At 37.2% G+C, this 27,037-nt stretch overlaps 1 protein-coding gene across 1 annotated transcript in view; it reads right to left on the bottom strand.

Moving 5' to 3' along the window:
• Nucleotides 1-27,037, bottom strand: part of grm8b (glutamate receptor, metabotropic 8b) — a 140,692-nt gene that overhangs the window by 10,046 nt on the left and 103,609 nt on the right. The window contains exons 6-7 of the mRNA XM_053641165.1: nucleotides 15,231-15,431; nucleotides 216-352 (exon numbers count right to left, since the gene is read on the bottom strand). Coding sequence (XP_053497140.1) covers nucleotides 216-352; nucleotides 15,231-15,431 — 338 coding nt within the window. The remainder of the gene's footprint in view (nucleotides 1-215; nucleotides 353-15,230; nucleotides 15,432-27,037) is intronic.

The following is a 27,037-nucleotide window of genomic DNA, read 5'->3' as shown; positions in this document are numbered from 1 at the left end:
ATGTTTTTTTTTTTTTCAAGATTTAATTAAATGGAATAAATTGGAATTAAATGGAACTGTTTGAGTCTCATCATCCACACACTGACTGTGAATATAGTTAAATTCACCAAAATCCTCATCATTCATCATTCATGGTCATAAACATTTACTCTCATTGACCTTTCACTTAAATCAGCCAAACATTAAAATGCAATAGCACAAATGCCATTTCTCACATTTAAATGCAGCTGATCCGTCCAGTGCCCGATGACTTTGTACTCAGCGGACTCGTTAGTAATTTGATACTGGAAGATGTCGTATCGTCCAGGAGCATCTCCGTTCTCATTGAATGTTACAGGGGTTTTCGCACTACCTGTTAAAAAGAGTTGAAAAAAAAAAGTCTATTAAAATGATTATGCCAATCCTCGATTAATACAGAATTTGATATCCTTGTCTCCAGTGTAGAAGTGCAGCTTCACTTCTGACATTAAGGCTAGCCTTAGAACAATCATTATCTATCCCTCATGACAATTAAAATCTATTTATCTAAAGCAGACTATATGATTATAATCAGAGTGGAATTGGTGTCCAGGGTTAAACTGTACCTGATATGCAGTTCACTAATCCTTCATAAAGCCCCAGCAAATGTTTAATCATCGTTATTTATTATAACTCCATCACTATGAGCCATACTTGACTTTCTCCCAGGCCTTTTAGAATTTCAGATCAAGCATTTTAGGAGACAACAGCATGATTAGCGAGGACAGTAATACAAATGAGCATCTCAGGAGACCAGGATGTGATGCATCATTAAAACACCTGCAGAGAGGCAGCTTGACAGGACGTATGGGTCTGCAGGACTCAAAGTCTACAAAAATACAGTCCAGCCGGATTCAGTCATCTGTAAAAGCTCATGAGTAAATGAAAACATTCGCAAACGCATTATGAGTAAAGCACTTTATTGCACCATAACACCAGGCAACACAATTTACTGCTGAATCCCATTAAAACCTCCATATGTCTCCTCATCCAAGCACATGGCTGTGACCATTTCTCAATTAGCCACATGATTTGCCTGCCTCGAACTAAGACTATTCAGTGATTGAATGACTACCAGACTCAGAAGATGTTGTGAATAAACAAGGCCATATTTAATCACAGGTTAGAGCCATTTTGTGAACTCAATTAGAAAGCTGCTATTCAGAATGGGCTGCATAAAACCTGACAAGATAAAATGGATGTTTCAGTAATTATAAAATCAGTCTATTAAAGATGGCAATTAAAGGCTCAACCTTTTGTAATTTAGGTTTAATGTATGTACACAAGTGTATCCACTTACTGCTTATGTTTCACCATAAGAACAGCTGCATTGTAAATCTTCTCCACAGGTAATCAACCACTAATCATCTAATTAATTTAGAAAAAAAAAAAAAAAAAAAAAATTTCAACACTGAGCCTGGTTCAGTTCAACTGCTTTACACAGAATGAAGTCACAATTCTCTATAACTAAATTGACTTAATATTATTAAACAAATAAAAGAGCACCAGAGCAAATAGCGCACAAACAGAGAAATACAAAGTACACAGCATGTCTTTAGTACTGTGCAGAAAGGATTTAACTTAATTCTAATGAATCATCCCCAGCACTAGTCTGTCTTAATCATAAACAGTTGCATTCCATTAAACTCACTAAGCACGACCTGATATTGTGTAGAGAACAGCTTCTAAAACATATGGTGTAACACAAGAATTAGCATAGCTCATGTGCTATAATCAACGAAGACACTGCTGTTTAGAGCCATGCTCTTTTCTCAGCATCTCATAAAAATAAACACGTGTATGAAGTCAATGGAGCGCCTGTGACTGCAGATGAGTTGGCAATTGCCAACAGGCAGCTGTAGTTTGCAGAGACTCAGAGCTGCATGCTATTCTGGATTCATTTATTAGCTGCTTGTTTAAACTGTCCTCTTGTCAGTTAGGACAGAACAATGAAAGCAAATTGTTGGTAAAAGTTCAATCAAGCAGTGCTGTACATTGAAATACGATGTACTCTAAGGCATCTACTAAAGATGTGTGATACATGCACATACACTACAAGACATATAATTACACACACATACAAGGTTTATCTGCTTGTTATATGTAAAAATGTGTGCGGGCCCTTGAATCGATTGCACTTTAGTGAAGCAATGTTTTGCACCTAACCTTTTAGGTTCTTGTCACAGATAAAGAGAATGTACACTGCATATAAGCCGAGCTGCAGCAGGTCCGTATATTTATGTCAATAGCCCTGCCGGCAAATTCTGTTATTATGCTTCAATTGGAACATACATCTGATTTAATAGTTATGTTTTCCTTCAACAATATAGCAATTTGTATCAGTATGCTTTTACACTGGCAGTATTCTCAAGTAGAATGATTATCAGCCTTCCTTCAGTAAATATTCACCTATCTACACAAATATATGTTTCAGACACATGCAGGAGCTACCGGATTACAGGATAAATGGGTTTCAAGGAATATGGGGTGATTTCACAATCGGAATGCAATGTAGGCCTTGTAACACTTTAAAATGAAACTTTAAAAAATCATATTCTACAAGGAAGCTGAGAAAACATGCATTATACATTAAAAAATACACTAACCCAGCTCAGCTCAGCAATGATATAATTTTCTATAAGGTTGTTTGACTGACAATTTGGCTGCCTATTTCCTGTTGAGTAACATCATTGAAAGTAACAGGGTAGTGGTTTTTTTCCCCTCCGTAGACTTGGTAAAAATACCATATGTGTTAAATACCATCCATACTGATGGTATAAAGATATTAAGGACATTCTACTGTTTTACATACCATATATATTTTGAGTATATTTGAAATGAATAATTTGCTTCTATAAATTATATTAAATTCTTATTATCTAGTAATATTATCTCTAGTCTATAATTTGGGGTTAAACCTTTATAGAGACCTTGTCAATCAATATCACAATATAATTGAAATAAGAAAAAATATATTGAGAGAACATACTTCTTCCAATTATCTTAAGGAAATTCAACTTCCTTTTCTGGAATATTCCAAATATTTCATACAGGTGTATGCGTTTCGGTAACAAGGTTGTGTGAATGTTGTGGAAATATAATGTACATTTTTTCTAACCGATAATAGATGGCAGAAATATAAAAAAAATATATACCTATTTTTATACCTACAAAATGTTATTAATTTTTCATTCATGTTTTAAATTAGTTACCTAAAACACGCATATGTCATATGGAGGTGGTTGTGAAAAACCACTTTTCCTATGTTTAAAATATATTTTACCTTGATATATTTGTAAATATAATTTCAGTGGGACACAAATAGCACCACAATCATGGAAGCACACAGATGCTGCAGGGTGTCCCGTCCTCTAACCTATATCTCATTGAGGACATCGTCTTGTCACCAACACTGTGGTTTCTCTCCCAGTATTAAACTAGTTTATTGAATTGGTTTTGCAGCATTCTATCCTGCCTTTGAAAAGGTTATCCTCATAGGAAAGGTGGAGAACCTCCCTGAGGCATGACCTTCGACCTCATAAAGTCATCCATAGTCTGGCAGTAATCCCTCACTCTGACAGGAGCTGATATTGGATGATTTTGTCCTCAGAAATGAGGAAAGTATGACCAATAAAAAATGTGTAAGCAGAAGCATATGATTATGTCATGCTTGCAGAGTCTCAAAAGAGCTCATGGTAATACATTTTTTTAAATCTGATGTGTGCACAAAATGGCTGTACCTTAAAGCTACAACAAATATGTCAACCAGAAGCTCTGTATTGTTATGTCGAGCTGATTAAGCATTTCACTCTTGCACTGTGGCCTCTGTTGTGACTTGTCACACATAATTTTTTGCCTTTTAGCCCTGAAGTTAAACATAAAATACTGGGTCTAGTTGGGAAAAAAATGAATATCAGTCCTAGTGCCTGCAGCATGCCTCACAGTTCCTTGGAGCAACTTAGAGATATAGGCATTACATTCTTGTAGTGAACACTCATTACAAGGCAATATCGCTGGCATGCTACATTACTGCCATCATTCGTCATAATGACAGACTCTAGGACAAAATAAAGAAGGTTTCGATAATCCACAACTAGCAACAAAAAGTTTTAATTCTTGATCCTTCTCTATGTGGAATTAACCTTGGAAAGTTTTATTTCTTGGTGTTTACATCAAGCATAAATGTATATAAAGTTGTGTTATGAACTTACTATTGCACAGTATTTCTGACTAAACATGAAAGAATGTCAGAGGCCAGACGGTCTCATCATCAGGGGAATGTTTCTTTCCAAAATGCTCCCAAAGAGTTAATTATCATGTCTGTGGTTATGTGTGTGATAGAGAGAGACACACATAGAGAGAGGTAGAGAGATAGAGAGAGAGAGAGAGAGAGAGCGAGAAAGAGAGAGAGAGCATGCGAGAGGAGGGGGGTATAGAAAATGGTCTTGTAAGAGTTAGGATTAATGCCCTTTAATAAAGGTCACTGGACCCAGCATAGCTCAATATCCTGGATGTAATTTTCATTCTTGAAATGAAAACAGCTGAAATGTCTTAAGATATGATCGGAAAATGACACAAACCAAAATTGACACAATGACACAAATAATGTATGACACAAAAATCACACACACACACACGAAAAAAACCCCAAAACATTTCATCCGCTTAAAGTGACACGCAGGACAATAGCTCATAGACCTAAACACAATGATGGACCCTCATTTGAATATGGAGTCAAAAGAAGATTCTGGACTGGATTAACTGCAATACCAGTCAACACTGGATAGCTATTAGCCACCATTATCTACTATATTGGATAGGTGTATTGGATAGCACAACTGGATAGCTATTAGCCAATATTAACTAATATATGTAAGGGATAATTGGCTCTTATTTTCTAATCATTCAACGGACCGGAGTCAATCATTCTACTTATACCACAGTTACCACACCTCAAGCCCACACCTCAATTGTTCAGGTTTATTTCAAGAAATTTTGTCAGGCTTTTGTCCTTAAAACGCTCTTGTATGTGGAACAAATTTATTACGCATCCCATCTAAAGCCTCCATTGCACCATTGAGAGAGAGCGAGAGAGAGAGAGAGAGAGAGAGAGAGAGAGAGAGAGAGAGAGAGAAGAGTTCACAGGGGTTTTTCATTTCATGCTGATAATATAAAAATAGAACAATTAAATAAATATCAATAGGCCTACTCAGGAGCGTAACCTGGCCTGGGTATTTGGGGCTGTAGCCCCAAAGATTTTTCTTTAGGCCTGAATAATTTTCCACTTGGAGCAGTTTGTCACTACGTATCTGAAAGTCAGTAAAGGAAGACGGCAGTGTTGTGATTTTCTATCTTCAGTGAATGGAGAACAACCACCTGGACACCAAGCAGTCTGGCTTCAAAAGCAGTCACTCCACGGAGACTGCTCTGCTTTCCATCACTGAAGCCTTACGACTAGCAAGATCAAGCTCAAGATCATCTGTCCTTAACCTATTCGACCTCTCTGCTGCTTTCGACACTGTGAATCGTCAGATCCTCCTGTCAACTCTCTGGCCTAAGCATCACCGGAACGGCTCTGCGCTGGGTGGAATCATATCTCACAGGCAGATCCTTCAAGGTATTGTGGAAGAGCGGGGTTTCTGAAATTCAGCATCTCACAACTGGGGTTCCCCAGGGGTCAGTTCTGGGTCGACTGCTCTTTTCTATTTATACTACATCTCTGGGGCCTGTGATTGAGTCTCATGGCTTCTCATATTATTGCTATGCTGATGACACCCAGCTCTATTTGTCCTTCCAGCCTGATGATCCATCTGTCTCTGCACGAATCTCTGCTTGCCTGTCTGTCAACTCAAACAACACCTTAAGCTTAACTTGGCAAAAACTGAGATTCTCGTCATCCCTCCCTGCCCCTCAGTCAACCACAACCTCACTGTACAGCACGGTTCAACCACATTCAAGCCAACCAGGACAGCCAGGAACATTGGGGTGACTTTTGATGACAGTTTAACCTTCACAGATCAGTTTTCAACAACTGCACGGTCCTGTAGGTTCATTCTGTACAACATGAAGAAAATCAGACACTACCTCACCGAACAGATTACACAACTACTAGTCCAGGCTCTTGTCATATCAAAACTGGACTACTGCCATGCACTACCCGGATCTCCGAGCCAGCTCCATCAAACCCCTTCAGATGATTCGGAATGCAGCAGCACATCTCGTCTTCAACCAGCCAAAAAGGACCCATGTCACACCCCTCTTCATCTCCCTCCACTGGCTTCCTGTAGCTGCCCGTATCAAATTTAAGGCCTTGATGCTCACGTACAAGATCTTGTCTGGAACAGCACCCCCTTACCTCAACAATCTCCTGAAGGCTTACGTTCCCTCACGCAATCTGCAATCGATTAATGACCAACCCTTAGTAGTGCATACTCAGCACAGCTCAAGGTCCCTTTCCAGAACCTTCACACTAACTGTTCCTCAGTGGTGGAACGAACTTCCAACCTCAATCCGGACCGCAGAATCTGTCACTATCTTCAAAAAACAGCTAAAGACCCACCTCTTACGTGAGCACTTAACTAACCCCTAACCTGCCAACCCCACATTATCCTAAAAAAAACACCAAAAAACTTATTCTGTCTCTTACACTGCGCACTTTGCTTTTCTAGAACTCAATTATAAATCTTGTATAGTAGCACTACTTGTATTATTCTCTACTTGATATATTGCTTTGCTTGTATTTCCTCATTTGTAAGTCACTTTGGATAAAAGCATCTGCTAAATGAATAAATGTAAATGAATAAATGCATTTTATCTTCAGTGAACAGAGGCAAGGCCAATCAGACAGGGTTTACAGGAAAACACATGGAAATACTCATGTCTTATTGGCTGACAGGTCTGTTTTTTTTAACCAGTAAATGGGTTGAAACACTAACATCCTCTCATGCTGAGTATGAAAACAAGGTGTGTAAATGTCTATATGAGTTCAAAGTTCCAGGTTTTAAAATAAATCCAACTTTTTGTCCAATTTTCACATTTTAAACAATTAGCCCTCATATGCAAAAAAAAAAAAAAAAAACTTGCATGAAAACATGTCTATTTAGAAGAATGTTTTTAAAAGCTTTTTGATGAAGAAGAATCTGGGCTCAGCCCCGGATGATTAACAGTCTAGTTAACTCCCGTGGGCCTACTTGTTCACAGGGTTTTTAATTTTTTATTACTCCAGAAAATCCATCCATCCATCCATCTTCTACCGCTTACTCCTTCTTCAGGGTCGCGGGGGAACCTGGAGGCTATCCCAGTGAGCTACTCCAGAAAATACAACGAAATAAATAAATAAATACATAAATAAATAAATATTGATTCTTATTTATCCGCTTTTCTGTCTCATTACTGCAATCAGATGTGCTCTCTCTCGCTCTCACTCTCCAATAACTGCATATCAATCAATGGTTTAAGCCTCCGCTTCGCCTTGTGACCTCATTACCACCTTGGGGGCCCATTATTTTTCTAATAATTCAACTACTTATCTCTGGAAATAGACATTATCTGTCATTTTGTTTGTTGTTAAATGTGTGTGCTGTGGTGGACAGTAGGCAAACTTTTCCGTTATTTCGTTTAACTTGGCGAAGTGATATGGAACTGTAAAGCACTCAAGGTTTGACTGGAACTACTTTAGCCGTGCATTTACTGAAAAATAATTGCACACCTCAGAACGTCTGTCAGCCAATCAGAATCAAGAATTCAACAGCGCTGTAGTATAAATACCATTAACCCCTGTTTGCTGTTTGAGACTAGTTCCAACCTGTTCTTTTTAATATCAGGTGCAAATCTTGCACTGTGAACACTTTGAAGTTTTGGAAACCAATAAGTAGTAAAAATATGTTGGTTTGTGTAGGAAGCCGCACCCAGAAATGTACACTTTTATCAAGATGGACTGAAAAGAATATTTGGCTGAGAATGAAATTTATACAATTTCCATACCAGCCCAAATGTTCTTGATCAGCTAAGACATGCTTGGTGCCTGAAGTTTTCTTCACTGAAGCTACACAGGTAATGATGCTAACAAAGAGACACTGAAACAAAAAGGCTTAGACAGACAGGAGACACTTCAGCAGAAAAAAAAAATCCAAAAACAAATATGAAAAAAAAAAATGCAGTTTCTCATGCTACCAAGAAATCAGAGAGTCCTCTGTCCTGAAGACACACTTGTGGCAGAAAACGTTTTGACTTTAAAAGAGTGCTGACACCCAAGAGTCCTTCTATAAATGATATATAAATGTCTCCTAACAGAAAGCGTCACCATATCTACAGTTCTTTGTCCTTGTTAAATAGCATAGCTTTAACATCTGATCTGTTTATTAGATTATTCGACCCATCCACCAAACAAGTGAAGAGTTGTTACTACTGAAACGATAACATATTAGAACAACGATAATGTATTAACCGACTCCTTCTGACAAATGAGTCGAAGAATTCAACAACGCTTTGGTACAAAATGAATTAATAAACTAAACACATGCACACGAGCTTGAGCTAGTACCAGAAACAGTCAGAGAAATAGGACTGGAACTGTAAGTGTTGACAGAGAGCATGTGCAAGCTGTGTAAAGATGACGTGTTGGTGGTAACGTTATATAGAGTTGGGAAAGAGCTGCAGGCATTTAGATATCTTGCGAGAAGAAGGGTTGAGAGTGTGGTGTTGGGGGGAGGGGGGGTGTTTCTGAGGCACGCTAGGAGGTTGGTACATATGCTGACAGTTTAGCATTCTGCAAACTCCATATCTAAATCATCACACTTGCCAAACAATGCTGAGGTATTCAGTGTGTTTTTTGATACTTTATGACGCTGGTATCTATAAAAACAAGAATAAAAGAATATCACTTTGCTAAAAACAGTATGCCGTAGAGAATCAAGTCAGTGCAGCTCCAGGAATGCTAACCTGTTTTCCTCTCTAAATTCAAACACATGCAGCTCATTTACCTGGTTTATTTAAAGGAACACTCCATCCTGAAACACATTTAATATAAAAAATTTGTGATGTGCTTAGAGATTCTGGGGCAAATTTATTGGTTTATTGCTGTATTTTCGTTATTGACGTTAGAAGTTATCGGCCGTCTGCCATGCCGACGTCACAGAGGGACGTTACTAGTGCATTTACAATGATTTTTATAGGAGAAAATAAAAAGGACGATTTCAAACATGAGTGATAATGAAAAGAAAAGAGCAAGCACTTCTTTTCTCACTTAACAATGTCCAATTAATTCAGTGCATTCCACTGAATCAGCCTGAGACAGTGATGGTGCTTACTGAAATACAGACAGACAGCAGTAATTAGTGCTGAGACCTAGCTGTCCGAGATCTTTACTTTATTGAATGAATCACCGGGTATTGATCGCGCACTTCTTTTAAAGCTAATCAGTACCCTACACACATGCTGCGAGAGCGGAGAGGATATTTGATCTAACTAGAATATATTCCGGGATTTTTCCACTTACTTAATCAATTACTTATGTCTTATCCGGTGGGTAACTGAGAGAATATCGATAGTGGGGTTAGATAATGGAATGAAATGTTTCTGGGTCAGTGTTGGGATCACAGCTGGGGGTGTCACACAAATTTTGTCCTTAAAGATTGAATAAACAGGTCTTTTCTATATAACATCTTGTTCATCAGAGATGTTTAACCCTGTTCTACTGAAACCATACACAATTTATCCCATTAATTCTTAGAACATACCAGGAAAGGACTGTTCATTAAACCTGAAAAACTCACTGACATGGAAACATGCTGTTGTAGGTTCTATATACAAGAAAACCTTTCCCCACAGAAGCTTTATCTTTATACTATGCTGACATGTACAGCTTTGGCTTTCAAATTTTTATTTAACTCAGTTCTAATGAAACATCTCTGGCACTTGCCTGTATTTATCATAAACAATTTCTTTCAATTTAATGCATTGAACAGGACCTGATAGTATGTAAGGAATCCTCTTGAAAACATATGGCGTAACACAGGTATTAGCATAGCTCAAGTGCTATAATCAACAAAGACACTGCTGTTTAGAGTCTTTTTCCCCCAGCATCTCAACCTACATATACAAATAAACGTATGTATGAATGTATGTATGTATGTATAAACATCCTCTCTTGTCCTACTATCATAAAATACAGAACAGTGAAACCAAATTGCTGCTAATCCTCAAACATAAAGTTCAATCAAGCAACTCTGTAGACTGGTACAGAATAAACACTATGATCAAAAACCAAAGTTGTTTGATATATAATGAAATGTTGACTATGCAAGCAGTGCTTTACGCACACATTAATCAAGACTATATAATAAAAACTTTCAGCAAACTAGTTGAAGGATATTATTTCACCACTGTGAGATAATATTAAGCAATCACTAATTACACTGGGCATAACCATCAACAATTTACTGAGATTTGTTGGAAGACAGATTGTAGCATTAGCCCTGTGGTTACATCCGTGCTTGATGGATGTATCTTCTTTTTTCAGTGCCACAAACCTTTCATATTGCATTTTCACATTTTGTTAAGCTGAGCAATGTAATCAAGCCCTGCTTTGAAAAGCCTGCAGAATCCTTCTTCCTATTTCACTCTCACACCCTCCAAGGTGAGATAGGTATTCTTATCTTACTCTCAGATGTTGTTATGTGTGGGGAATAGGAGAGAAAAGGCATAATGAATCTGAGATGTGCAAATTTGCTCTAACATTGCAGTGCAAAACAGAACATAAGCAGTGGATGAGGAAAGCCTTCCATGAAACCTTTGAAAATTTTCTGCATGAATTTCTTGCAATAGGTTTCAGTGAATAAACATTCATGTCATGCACTAGCTTTACAGTTAAGGTCACTGGTGGAATATATACATACGTGAACCGTAGTGAGGGGGTGGATTTCGGGTTTGAACCCCCTGCTTCCTGAAATATTTTATGACAGATCCAAATGCTTATTCAGGGGTGGTGAACATAACACACACACACACACATGCACGCACGCACACAGCACATCTGATTATATACATATATGTCAAATAACATTGTTTTGCACTATAATTGTGCTATACTGATATTCATGAAAGGTCAATAAAGTCATCATTATGATTCTATATTCTGTGCCAAACCCCAAATGAACACATCCCTTAATCAGACTTGTTTAATCGGACTTGTTTTAGGCATTACCGTGTGCATTTCTCTCGTTTCTGTTTGACAGCCGGCTACCTGCACTCAGAGATCATGGTTATCAAGGTTAAGCTGATGAAGTACTGGAGGTCTAATGCAAGGAAATGCAGATCTTTTAAGTAAAGAGATAAAATGTCATTTACCCCTATTACTTGCATGTTATCTGAATTATTTTCACTGTACCTGTCTTAAAGGTATTTCATGGTAATGCTATTACAGTAATATAGCAAGACTGGTTTATGCTAAATCATCCCTTAAATGGTTAAATAACTAATCTGTCAAATCCCAGCTCCTACTAACTAGCATCCACCCAAAATGCAGGAGCACATCACACTTCTCAATTTCATTTTACAGATCACATGATGATTTCATTTTGTATTTTTTCCCACCAGACCAAATTTAATTCCTGCCACGCCACAGTGGTTAGACAATTTTTGTAACGGTGTTGAGAAATACAAATTTGTAAGTATTAAAAATGGAAGATACAATAGCTTAGTAAAAAGTGATTAGCCGTTAAAAAGTGTACTAAAGCTGTTGTGTACTAAATCTTAATATGGTAATATCACTTGCTGGCAAGTTGCAAACATTGACTCATGTAGTGTTAGTGAGAGCCAAGGCCAAAGCTGAGACATGTATAGTAAAAATGTTGAAGATGTTTGGATTTCTTTCATGTGGAAATTTGCAATAAAAATCAAATGCTGTCTAGGCACAAAAAACGTTGGTGATGAGAATAAACAAAATACAAATATTGGGACCATGCTCATTTGGTCCCAATACCGACAACCAATACCACTTGATGCTATGTGACATAAGCCTAGTGTATGTTGCTACGCTAATGAACAGACAACGTGAAATTACAGTGATCTGGAGATATGTCATGATTAATGGTGACAATCAAAGCAAAGCAGAAAATACCAAGAGGTGGAATTACAGCATCTTCCTACAATACAAGTTACCTGATAAAACATCTTAAACATAGCAGGAGGAGCTCACTGTGCAGCACATGACAGCAAACGATGCAGGCTATCTGAGAAAAAATGTCTACAGGCCACCCTTGGTGAGGGAAAACAACTTTTACCCAGCATAATGTTCGGTCACTGACAACAAGGGATCTGACACAATGTAAACGAAAACATACTTTATTTTAAAAAATGCTTTTGCGAAGTGAAAAACCTGCCTCTCTCCACTGCAGCGCTACTCGATCCAAGGTAACTAGTGCAGCTAGCTAATAAAATTAATTTAAAATCATTTAACAAAGAATTAGCCTTGTACTGCATGTGCATTGACACGTGTGCACCCATAACAGAGCAAATAATATGCATTAAAATTTTTAGTGATGCCCCCAATGAGTATTAAAGATCTATTGTCAATGAAAACCATGTTCAATTCCATTTTATTTAGTTTTTTAAAAAAAGTTTTTCCCTCATGCCTAGCTCTCAAATTAGGCTTATTCCATTAATTATTCAATATAAAACAATCCATAGGTCCCTCAAAACAAAAGAAACCACAATAAAATGCAAATTCACCTACTCATAACTGATAACTGAATGCTAGAGTTGCCAAAAGAGATTAAAATCGAAGTGTGTTGTCGCTCTATCTCCTGCCAGTAGCTCACATGGAAAGCAGCAGAGACACATCCAGTATCAGGACGAAAATTCATGTACGCGATCTCATACCCAGTCTAAATGAATAAAAATGAATAAAATATAAATATCCTGGCATACAGTCCATCTCAAGAATGAAAAACATTTTTTTAGAAACATGACTTCATGCATATAGACACAGCATATCAACATAAATATCAAAACCTAGATTGCTTTGAAATGTAAGAACAATAACACGACAGGGTGTCCCAAAAGTCTCCATACATAGGGGAGATGAAGACTTTTAAGCAAAATGTCTTAGGTTATAACTTTGAAAAATGTTCTTTATTGTTTAACCTTTTGATCATTTGTTTAAAAAAATCACAAAAATACTCTGCTCTCATGGATATCAAACAGTTACAGACAAAACACAGGTTTATCAAAAAAAATCTTTGCTAAATATAGGTGTACAACAATTACTGGCACCCTCTTATTCAATACTTTGTGCTACCTCCCTTTGCCAATATAACAGCTCTGAGTCTTCTCCTATAATGCCTGATGAGGTTGGAGAATACATGGCAAGGGATCTGAGACCATTCCACCATTGACAATCTCTCCAGACCCTTAAAATTTTGAGGCACATGCTGGTGGACTCTCCACTTCAGTTCACCCCACAGGTTTTCTATGAGTTTCAAGTCAGGGGACTGGGATGGCCATGACAGGACCTTGATTTTGTGGTCAGTAAACCATTTTTGAGTTGATTTTCATGTATGTTTTGGATCATTGTCCTGCTGGAAGATCCAACCACGGCCATTTTAAACTTTCTGGCAGAGGCAGTCAGGTTTTCATTTAATATCTGTTGATATTTGTCCATGATGTCATGTATCCTAACAAATGTCCAGGTCCTCTGGCAGAAACGTTAAAGAGCTACCACCATATTTAACCGTGGGCATGAGGTACTTTTCGATATGGCTACCTCTCTGTGTGCAGCAAAACCAGTTCTGGTGTTTATTGCCAAAAAGCTCTATTTTGGTTTCATCTGACTATAGAACCCGATCCCATTTGAAGTTCCAGGAATGTCAGGCAAAGGTGGCTTCAGATTGTAGTTTTGGTGACTTTCTGACCCCAAGATGCAACTAACTTCTGCAATTCTCCAGCTGTGATGCTTGGAGATTTTTTGGCCACTCAAACCATCCTCTTCACAGTGCGTTGAGACTATATAGACACACATCCTCTTCCAGGTTGATTCATAACATTTCCAGTTGACTGGAACTTCTTAATTATTGCCTGATGGTGGAAATGGGCATTTTCAATGCTTGTGCTATTTTCTTATAGCCACTTCCCATTTTGTGAAGCTCAACAACCTTTTGCTGCACATCACAACTATATTCCTTGGTCTTACCCATTGTTATGAATGAGTAAGGGAATTTGCCCTATGTATTACCTCATATTTATCCCCTTTGAAACAGGAAGTCATGGTTGAACAATTTCCTTAAAATGTAAAATATCAATGGGAATATACTTCAAATATATTTTTCTCATATGAATTCATAAGATGCATTTTTTTTCATGGCTGGATCGGGAAGCTTTGCAAGGTTGCGATAAAGTTCAACAGGAAACATGGCAAACACATCACAGACAACACTGTTGCCAAACTTATTAACAAATTCAAAAATACTGGAAGTGTTGCGGACCAACCAAGAAGTGGACGTCCATCAATATCCACTGATGAAGGCACCACTGACTTGGTGCCTGCAAACATAGACCCCTCTGTATGGAGACTTTTGGGACACCCTGTAGAATATATCAAGGAAATGAAGAAAGATGTACAGTTAAAGGAACAAAGTGAGTTTGAATGTTGCCCCCAGTGAACTCACTACTAACATATTAGTCAAGACCTATTTAGAAATCACATCTTAAAAAGTTTGTAGATGTATATCTCTGCTAACACTGCAAAAGCGAATCGAGGAGAAGGTCTGAAATGAATGTTTCCAGGATGCGAGGACCCACAGAATACACATGAATGAAACAGATGAAGAAAATAAGCAGGCAGAGCTAAAAAGCAGCAAATATGAAGGAGGAAATGAAAAGGGAAAAAAGAAAAAAGAGCAAGACCCCGTTTTGCAGTAGTTTAAGTATGATCCACAGTAAAGGAAGATGAAATGGAGCAATGATGCCAAGGAATTAAGTCATTACAAACAATTCACTTCTATAGAGCGCAAAAAGAAGGCTGTGTCGACTGATTAGAATTTGTTGATAACCATTAGAGAGGAATCAACCGTTAAAAAGAAGTCGTTAGGTGCCAGTGCAAATGAATGGAACTGAAATGAAGGGTGTTTTTCTTCAAATACTGTACATCATCTCCTCTCTCATCACAAGAGGTGGGGAAATAGTTTGTTAGCAGTAAAAGAAAGGACGAAACTCACCGTTAAAGCTGACATTGCGGATGTAACCCAGCAGTTCCTTGCCGTCAATGTTGCTCATGCGAGAGCAGAGTCCTGGGCTTCCGGAGCACAGGTCTCTGTGCATGCGGTGTAGAGCATGAGCCATGGCATAAACTGCATCCATCACGAACTGCACTTTCCCCTCCTGCTCGAAGCTGGAATCCCTGCCCACCTTCTCCAAGCCTAACAGCAAGCAGGATATACAGTTAGTTAAAACAATGATAAAAACACAGAGAAACAAAAGCCAAGGCAGAATTATAATGATGTAGCAGAAAAAAAAGTGCAGAGAGGACTGGTACTGTATAAAGAAGACTTGACTGAAGAAATGAACAACTGTTGTTTTTAGCTCTGTTCCTTTGGCACTGTTTATGCTAGGACATTTTCTTATGGAATATACTGAATAAGAAAATATAGTGCATAGACATAACCTGATAATTCATTCATTAATTCATTTTCCTAATTTCGCACATCCTGCATGTATTGTTGAGGTTAGAAAGGAAAAATGGCTACAACCAAATCCACAAGAAAAAGTCTAGCACTAATCTGCTGTATATTTGCAATTGTTTAGCCTGTCTCTTGTTTCATTTCCAAACTGATTCTATTGTCATTATGTTTAATGATGAATTTCAGAAAATATTTGCATGTGTTTGTGTGTGTGTGTGTGCGTGTGTGTGTGTGTGTGTGTGAGTGTGTGCATGTGTTGATCTGTCTTCTGAAGTAGAAATATTTTCTTGTCTGCTATTAAGCTGATTTAATTTTATAAGGAGATTAGGCAAAACTTGCTTGTCAATCTTGTTGATTACTTTTTGCTGTGTCTTGCATAGAACCAGTGTGTTGTTTTGCAGACGTATTTTTATTTATTTTTATTCAGAGCATCTTTGAAATGACATAAAACACTTGAGTTTAAGCGTTAGACTGAGCCTAATTAAATGTGTTAGCTGTGGATTCCTCTGAAGTTGATGAAATGGCGTTGGTTGCTTGAAATTTTGGCTGCTCAGACTACTCATAAGCAATATCACATTGTATTGGTATGAATGAATCAACAAATATGCACTAAGAAATAGCACCATTATTCATCCAGGGCCTCTCTTTAAGCTTATGTTGTTAACAGATAACAGAAACAACACTGTAACTATACTGTATGAACACAGAAACTTTAATGAAGAGACATACATGAAAACCTGTCTAACATTAATCATGGCAAATCACACATTGCCCTAAACATGAGAATGAAACAATTTTAGTGAGAGTATATTGAAGAGTTGAAGAGTGTATTTTGTAATGGTCAGGAGAATAAAAATTAATAATACTTTTTTTCTTTCTTTCTTTTTCTTTTTTAACTGTAATAACATTACCCATCTGCTTTGTTCAATGCTGACCTTTAGACAAGACCGACTGGTCAGAAGGTGTTTCATTTTGTGTAACAGCATGGCACTGGCATATTATATTTATACTAATGCGGTTGTTCTAATACGTCATTATTTCTATAGTAACAATTCACTCACAGAGACTTGAATGGCAGATGCTCCATTTAATCTAAGACTAATAATACACAGTTTAATAATAAATAAAAAAACTATTTCGTATTTAACAAAGAAAACATCTAATTGACGAAGCTTCAGGAGTAACTTTTCTGCCTTGGGAAAATTTTCCAGACAGAGGAGTTTGCGCTTTGTGCAATTTTTATTTGTCTTATTAAATTCAAGAGAGGGCTAGAGAGGGAAGGACTGTTTAAAGCTGTTATAACGTAAGTGATAACAGAACTCATTTGTCTCATGGATATTTCACAATATTAAACATAACTATAAAGGCTTAAATGCATGACGTTTGATATGACAATGTCATTCTTCAATAAATAAAAAATAATTGTTGGCAAATTGATATGGCATAAGAGGAATAGGACTCTTTAGGACATACTGTTATAGGAAAATCATTACATTTCCATAACAGCACATCCCAAAGTGTTTTATTACTTATTTATCCAAGCTGAGTTTTTTTTTTTCACTCTGGCTTTATTTTACCCATAATCCTCACGAATGAAAGAGAAAAGAGACTTTGTTCATCACTTCATTGTGTGAAAAATCAAACAAATAAGGAGTGTGAATAGGAACAAAGCCTATAGATTGAGGAATTTAATGGTAATGCCAGTCTTAACACAATTAACATAACATTCTCCCATTCTCTCCTCTTTAAAAGAAATATGTAAATGATAACACTCCAATAGGATGTAAGAGATACAAGATTTTTTCATTATCTTAGTGATGAGTGGTATAATGCATGACCGACAGCTTAATCAGTGAAACTTGGAGCTCAATTAGCCTTCACTTAGAGAGCTAAACTCAATTTTCCCTCACTGCTTTGTCTCTCACTACTTCTTTTGTGGCAGAGCAGATGGACATTGCTCTGTTGCAATTTGATTAGAAAATTGGATACATGACAAATTAATTAAAGAGACCATACTTCATACTTTGGTCTGCTTTAGAGAACAGGGCTGAATATATATTATATATATATATATATATATATATATATATATATATATATATATATATATATATATATATATATGTGTGTGTGTGTGTGTGTGTGTGTGTGTGTGGGTATATATATATATATATATATATATATATATATATATATATATATATACATATATATATATATATATATATATATATATATATGTATATATATATATATATACATACATATACATATATATATATATATATATATATATATATATATATATATATATATATACACATATATCCTTTAATGATGCCCCAATTTCCAACCAATTGTTTATGACAAATGTTGAAAAGCTTGTCAGCATAATGGCAGCAAAACATCCACCAATAACAGCCAATTGCCTTAGTTGAGTTTGCTGATTTGTTTTAAGATTAAGGCAGTGTGGTTTTTGAAGGTACTTTTGGAAATAGTACTTCACTGAAAAGCACTGATTTGTTAATTAATGCTTTATAACTTCTACTACATCAACACTGTTATTGCCAAAACTAAGTAAACTAAAAGACAAAATTCCGTTGATGTTATGCATTCACTTATACACTGGATGTGGAGAGGAATATAAAATCAAGTAAATTCCGTGCATTGCTTCAAAAATCTCCTATAACCATTAAATTAGTCATTCAATAAATTGTTTGCTAAAAGCTTTGAAACTGTCATATGAATCATAGTGCAGAAGGGTGTCAAGTACCCAAGTCCATGCATCTGCATTCAGCAAGATCTGTGGAGTACAGTCATTCTGAAATGACACAAAGCCTCTGCCATTATCATGCAGCAGAATAAGCAGACACAATGACCCACTCAAAATGTTCAAGAAAAAATATTCTCTTACTGATCTTAGGAACACTTTAAGGAGCACAGATGAACAGAAAAAGAAAAGCCATCATTGTTGCACAGCACATCACTTCTGAGGAATTACTGCCGTTACATAGAGTCAATACAATCTTAAGCCGTTTACAAATCCAAATCATGCACCAGAATAGTAGTCAGAGTATCAAATCAAAACCAACAGCAAAAAGCTAATGCAAGCAAAGGAGATAAACAAAGCAGAGATCAATACCACAACAGCCAACAAAATAATTAGGCTAAGAAAGGCACAGAGGGAAACACGATGGCAATGGCAAGACTTCGTGAAGTGATGTGGTGAGAGTGGTCGTATTTGTGGGGTGTCTTGGGAAAAATTTTGACAGTTTCTACTATACATAGATATATATTTTGGAAAATGTCAGGCTTTACTGAACTGAATTAGGTTTCGCATTTGCTCCTATCTTGCATTTTAAAGCCTGTTTAAATCAAGTGCAAAAATGGAGAATATCGTTGAAAAAAACAATATTACTGCCAAACTGCAAAGAATTATAAGTTCACAGTGGGAAATGAGATTTCACTTTGATTAGCTACATCAGGAGCCTTCACACTTGTCCACACAGGGCTGGTTTAGCTACAGGCTTTTATTCCAACCAGGTAGGAGTCACACCTATTTCCACTTGTTTAATCAGTTCATCTTGGGCTCCAATCAACTATCAAGTGTGTCTCCTATTCGGCCGGAATGAAAGCCTGCAGCTGGTCCTTTGCGGATAAGATTGAAGACCCCTGATCTACATCATCCACATCAGTCTCTGTCTCATCACAGTAGATAAAAGTCAGTCACTGCATTTAAACACAAGCCTCATCATCGTCCCTTCAATCGACTGGTCTCTGTTCACACTACTCTCGTGGGGAAATAATCACTGATTAATGCAAGTAGATCTGTTGACTGAATTTCTTCTTTTATTAGGTCATTTAAACATTTAGAAATGTGTTTGGTGTTGTGTATACATAGTGTGTAATATGATGATTTGATGAAGCAGGAGCATTGCAGACATTTTCAGAGATGGTATCTAACAAACTCATGCTGATTGTAGTTTTTAGCTTGGTGCCTGGGAGCGGGAAAACATCGGGACCGGAATAGTAGCAGAACCGGACTGCAGCCGATGAAGCATTGGACGTGACAGTTACATCTGTCAACTTATCTGTCAATAAGGCTTGGACAGGGAACATTTCAAAAGTTTGGTATAAGAAAACGAGTGTGTATATGTGTGTGCAAAAGGGCATTGTATAATAGACTGCTGAGGTGCTGCTGTGTTGACAGAACCAATGTTAATCAGGGGAAACTGGTTGACATATTGTGTTTACTGACTGTTTGGCACCGGTTTATGGATCCTAACAATATCTGTCAACCCAGAGAATCCTTTCATGGTCTCTTGAGTATGTTACTGATTCATTTGGGCCAACTTAGTTTTGTAAGCTTGATCTTTTGCCAATGCTGATCATGATGCCTCTCACTCAGGCAGCCTTAACTTACTTGGGAATGCAGTAACTGACAATTTCTCTGAGCTCTTTTAATGACTTCCTCATTGCCTGCATTAATAAATTAAACATTTATGGTTTCCATAAACAAACAAGTGCTCAATTATGAGAAAGAGTGGCTAGTGAAGCTGTGTGTTTAGAAGAGTTTCTGTGGTGTCTATAGTATAGGATACAGGTGGATGTATTTCGTTCCTCCGTGTGTGTTTTCTCCATATTAACAGGCAATGTAAATTAGGCCACAGATTTGAACCTGATGGTAATATTCCCCTGTTTTCTGGCAGTATAGGGAGTCACTTAAAGGAAACGTAAGAGGACAGGGAAATATTTCTGGGGTAAAATGCGTGACACAGCAGCCTTTTGTTTGACATTGCTTGAAGGCAGGCATACTCTCTCATCAAGACTTCATTGTAAAGATGTTCTGATAAAATGATACATGATATTACTGTAGCGTGATTGTATCAGTCTGGAATATCACATATCATCATTCTAGTGGAAAATGCAGGGTATGAATGTAATGATTATACATGAGTAATGTTTCTTGGGTTGGTAAACAGGGAAAATGGTAAACATTTTGCTCATTTCTCTTTCTATATTGAATCATTCCTGCAGGACAGGAGAGTTAGAAGAACAGGTGTTTTAGTCATTGTTTCACTTGACAGCATACATCCATTTCTGCATGGCTCAGTGTCTTGCGATAATACTAGGCGAGAGAGAAAGTACAGAGTGAGCCATCAAATTCAGCTGAAACGGAGAGAAGGCACTGAACAAAAGATCATGCAATATTTATAGCAATTTTGTTATTTCCCCAAAAAGCATGGCTAGCGGTGTGCTTGACGAAATGCCTTAGAGTGCCCTTCACTTAGCAGTCATCTTTGGCTCACTAACAGTCCTTCCCTTGACACCCATTTTGCTCTCAAATAAAGGGCACAGAGCCATTAGAGGAAAGGCTAGTGGCCAGGACCAGAGTGAAAAAAACCCCACCAACAATAGCCATTTTTGTTTAGATGCCTATTGATATGGAAATCAGACTCACGCTAGCAAAAGAAAAAAAAAGGGACACTAAATGGGTCACATATGCCAACAGTCAATGCAAACTTTCATGTGAATGTAAGAACTTTTCAGAGAATGTGTACAAATATTTCTGCCCATTAGCCTCAATTTGAAAACACTGAGTTAATGGCTTTTGAATAAAAGGCTACTATGCAGTGGAATAATAATGCTCAACGATGCATAAATCTCCAATCAAATATTTATAAACCCTGTCCAACTGTGCCTCTAGTGTATTGTCTCTCAGATATTGAATATGAATAGATATAGCCATTTGTCCACTGTTTTATGAAGCAAGGCCATAGCCTCTGGCATTTTCCAAGTCTAGGTGTGTTGTATGCTCAGTTACTGTGATGCATAAACAGTACAGGTCACTATTATAAAATATCCTCTCAACTGATTTAATGGAATTCTACTTTCTGACCTCACCTAACAGCAGTGCTTACAGTTCTGCTGGACAAGGCAGATGCAAATATCCAATTTTTCTATTTTGTGAGGGCAGGAAGCACACATGAGTATGCACAGCATGGTATTTTACATTACTATATTTATTTTTTCCTTAATTTTTCCTAGTCATATGCTCATTCTCTGAGCAGTCTGCCTACTTTAATGGCAGACTGGATGGTAAAAATCGATAAAAGCAAGGAGGCTTGTTTTCTTTCTTATTTGGGTTAAAAGCAAAACATTTTGGAGTCAGATGTTACCAAAACTATAGATATGCGTATGAATCCAAACCACTCGTCTGTCAGTAAGTATCTACTGATCAGCAAAAGAATCTAAGAGGACATTTTCCTTTCTCTGTCATTTTATTCCTGCTACGTATTGACAAAGAGTCTGATACTTATTATGTACACACATGAGGACACTGAGGCACGTTTTCCACCACACGTGTGGAAACATTGAAACACAAGAGGATGAGCAATATTCGTTCATAATCATTATTTGCTTGTGACCTCACTCGACTTATTTTTGCTCAAGTGTAAGTTCGCCTTAAGCCTATAGTTGACACATGACTCACTGAGACTCTAGAAACCAAGTTCTTCCTTTTCACTATTTACTGAAAGGATTACAAACTGTACAAAACAAAATAAAGACAAGGTCAAAGACTAGTGTGCTCCCTCAGGTCTATATCTTCATCAAATACCAAAGCGGAAGTGAAAGTTATGGTCCTTTATTAAAGTGTTACCTAATCAGAGGGGAGCAAGTGCTTGAGGCAATCACCCAACACATCTATAATGTTGTACATGGGAGACACGCATATAACAAACCAAGGCGCAAAAAATCACCAACACACAGCAACAACATGTATCGATGAAATACTTGATTAATTTTCCTTTAAAACATGATGCGTTAAACAATGGGACAGATGTGTAATACTATATTTCAGGCAAAGTCCACATAGTACTGTAATGCACATATTTTGCCCATAGTCATGGATTTTATGCCGAAGTGCCTGCTCAATCTAGATATCAAATTCTCTGACACTGACCTTCAGTGGGAATTCTTAGCGGGTAATTTATTCTAGGTAGGCCTTTAATATTTATATATCAAACAGCACCAACATGACCTATCCAGTTTCTACACTGCTTATGTTTTCATCTTAAGTTTGCATTTCAAATTTTTGGCTCCACTTCTTGCACTAAATAAAGCCTAATTAATTTATGTAATCTACAAACACTGCAGCTGACACTGAGGACTTCTGCTGTACAGTTTCTCCGTTCAGGAGGACCTGCTGTGCTGCAAGCTCCAGGCTTCCCATATTGCTGCTGTGTTATTAACTTTGTGTCATGGGGTTATACCTGCTCCTGAATGCAAACCATATCACTGCTCCCTATTATTTGGAACATCTTATATAAAGTGCATACCAGTATCTCAGTCCATTAGCCTTAAATGCTTTATCTAAAAAATTATTTGCACTCAAAAAAAAAAAAAAAATAATAATAATGTTCCAGTTTCTTGTCATGCACAACCCAGTTAAGAAAGTCCATCCATCCATTTTCTGAACTACGTATCCTACATAGGGTTGTGGGGAGCCTGGGGCCCATACCAGGGGACTCAAGGCACAAAGCGGGGGACACCCTGGACGGGGTGCCAACTCTTCGCCGGGTACAATCACGCATGCACACACACACACACTCACACACTACAGTCAATTTAGAGATGCCAATCAGCCTACAACACATGTCTTTGGACTGGGGGAAAACCGGATGAAACCCACACAGCACAGAACTCTGTGCACACAGGGCTGAGGTGGGAATTGAATTGCCCAACCCCGGAGGTGTGAGGAAAACGTGCTAACCACTAAGCCACCGTGTCCCGGTTAACAAAGTCTCTTTTAGTACAAGAAGAATACTTTAATAACAGTGACAGTAAAAATCAAATAAAGCGAAATATAATCTATAAGTCATTCTGAGCTAATCGAAGTAGAGATTTGGAACCTAACGTAACACAGCTGTATTCAGCACATTCATTACTGAATGTCAGGCAGCAAACAAAGCTTAAGTGAAGAAATAACAGATGTTTATGCTCTGTGCACACCCAGGTATATTCCATATGACAGTTAATTTGTGAGATTTTTCTCTCATCATTAGGCTGACACATCTTATAAGATTTGCCCTATTTGCAGGCATCTGGCATATACAATATACAATATGTGAAGTAAAGTGCTGAGTGCAATATGATGAATGCAGCACCAAAGCAAAATTGCACTTCCTGCTCCCTGTCAGTTCGGTGGTTCTGCTCTGAAAACACGTACCAGCATCTGGCATTCCAATAACATAAATTTTCATATATTTGGGGTACTTGGATTGATAACTGGCACAGATGCACACAAATTTATATTCAACACACCTACACATACACAGTGCTGTAAACCCAAGCACAAGCAAGTCACAAGTGTTGAACAGATGTTCAGAGGCTTTCTTTCTCTAATCTCTCTCCATCTCTCTCTCTCTCTCTCTCTCTCTCTCTCTCCCTTCCTCGATCTCTCTATCTCTCTCAGGTGCTGATCAACCAGAGGTCTCGATGAATCAGTTCTCTGTTCTGCTGTATGATTACTCCACAGACCTAGACAGGCTCTGATAAAAATGAATTTACCCAGTTCTCCCAAAACTCAATCTCAACCTGATAATGCAATCAGTTCGATCCACCGCTGCCTTCATTTTGCAGAGGCTTAGAGAAGTGTTCAAAAAATCTTTCTTACTAGTTAAATATTAGAAGTTGACTATGTCATTTTAATTTGGCTCACTTTGCCTTATATATATATATATATATATATATATATATATATATATATATATATACATACATACATACATACATACATACATATATATATATATATATATATATATTTGTCAGATTTGTCAGTTCTTGCTGTGAGATGTTCCTCCACTCTTCCACCAAGGCATTTGCAAGTTCTCGATCACATCTGGGGGGACACATGGTTGCATGTCATTTTCCACTGCAAGGACGATCAGCTGTCCTTCCTGTCTCCCTGTAGCACTGTCTTAGGTGTCTTACATTACAGACATTACAGACATTGCAGTTTATTGCTCTGGCCACATCTGCAGTCCTCATGCCTCCCTGCAGCAGGCCTATGGCATGTTCATGCAGGTGAGCAGGAACCCTAGGCATCTTTCTTCTGGTGTTTTTCAGAGTCAGTAGAAAGGTCTCTTTAGTGCCCTAAATTATTGTAATTGTGACCTTAATTGCCTGTAAACTGTTGGTGTCTCAAGGACTGTTCCACAGGTGCATGTGCAATAATCGTTTATGGTTAAGCACGAAAAACATTGTTTAAAATCTTTCCAATAAAGATTTGTAAAGCTTATTTGGATTTTAAAAAATTATCTTTACAATACAATCTCGCGAAAAAGGGACGTTTCTTTTTTTGCTGAGTATATATATATATATATATATATATATATATAAATTTTCATATAGTTGCTTAAAATGTCTGGAGGATTTGCTAAAAGTAGCTGTGTCCTGAAAAAAAAAAATCCCAGAATCAGCTAGGATTATTGTCTTTTGTACACTTGAGAACTCTGTAGTCAGCACATTATAGCACTCTGCAGACAACTGCTCAATGTATCGAAGTCTTCACTCTGTGTGTCTGTGTGTGTGTGTGTCTGTCTGTCTGTCTCTGCTGTATAGACTTAACCAGACTGAATTTCTCACTGTCCGTTTGTGTTACATGCCAAAAAAAACACATTTTTTCCACGCTTTAATGATATCCTGTTCTGAACAGCTACATGTAGTTTGGAGAGAGAAACAGCGATAGAGAAATGAAAGAGAGAGAGAGAGAAACAGAGACAGCTGGGGACTGGTGTGCTGCATCCACAGCTATGTAATTATTCTTGTTATGTCAAATAACCATGCCAGAACAATAACCACACAATCACAAAAGAGGCCCGGACGTTCATTGCTCTCTGCAGCGCTACTGATGCAAAAAGAAGAACAAGGGAGAGCGTGAAAGCAAGCAATTCATGATTATAAAGAGGGAGAGCTCATTTCTCTGCCTGGTGTGTACACTGAGCTGCAGTATTTCCCCATTTAAACAAGAAGCACTGAACAACGGTGTTCTTTCCTTTCAAAGCTTTTGTTCGTGCAAAACATAAATGGATGGCTCCAATATATGTGACCTGTTTCTGTGTTTTCTGAAGGTTTGATGTTAATTTCTAGTATTCTGCAGCATAAATAAATATAAAATACAAAGATCCAAAAAAATTATAATCAAATCGAAAGGGATAAATCAGTCCTGAGTATGACTGAACACTGAAAATCACAGTGATGAAGTACAGACTCATCTATAGAGAGCCAGACAATCTTAGCTGCCTAAATAGCAGAGAATATGCCAACAATGCAAAGAAAAAAAACATACACACACTTCCTTATAAGGAATATTCTTATAATTATTTTCCTATAAGAAAACAGCTTTACAAAAAGCAACCAACATTGTAACCAACGTCTCGATTCTAGATAAATTACACCGGTTAGGAGAACACAAAGAGTGTTTTATACTATCAGCACAGTACATCCTCACCTGCTACCCTCAGAGGGAGAGACCTCACTCACTCACACACACATACACACACACACACACACACACATACACACTCACGCACACACACACACACGTCTTACTATCCTTGACATAATCATTAATGCAGCTAATTAATGCTATGCCTACACATAAATCTAACCTTAACCTCAACAAACAAAATAAATCTTTTTGCCTTGTTTCTTTTAGCTGTCATGCATAAGTTATTTCAAACCATATGCAGACTCTTTAGATATTTTTTTTATTACTTTCACTGTCATTTGAATTTGTACTTTTTCTAAATATGTAAATGTTTAAACGAGTAATAAGAAATAAGTAAATGGCTTGTCAATCTGTAAGAATACACCTGAGGGAAAAAAAATCTTCTAATGTTTTTCAGTTCTAAAACATTTTCTGTTGATGGCCAAAATTACAGAAATTATTATTTTTGAAACAAAATATAACCATATATTTTGACTGTTGCATGTTGCAGATGATTTCAGAGGTTAAATAATAGCTTTCAAAATAGGCTTTTAAAAAGATAAGGTGTTCATTGGAGTGTGGTACAAAAATATTTTTCATTTTAATTTAGGATTTTACTGTATGTAGAAGGTTTGTAAAGAAACACATTCCATTGAAAAATGCCAAATAGTCCAGAGTGCAACAACAATCACTATAAAGATTTAATAATGATTTTTTATTAAATCACAGTAATGGTCTCAACCAATTTAAACAGCCTTAAACTGATTGTACATGCGTGTGAACACTATGCATGAAAGGGTTAAATAAAAAGCTGCAACAACTGTAAAATAAATAAATAAATAAATAGCAG

The sequence above is a fragment of the Ictalurus furcatus genome, chromosome 14, assembly GCF_023375685.1.
Source record: "Ictalurus furcatus strain D&B chromosome 14, Billie_1.0, whole genome shotgun sequence".
NCBI lineage: Eukaryota > Metazoa > Chordata > Actinopteri > Siluriformes > Ictaluridae > Ictalurus > Ictalurus furcatus.
This window is presented reverse-complemented; position numbering and strand designations above follow the sequence as displayed.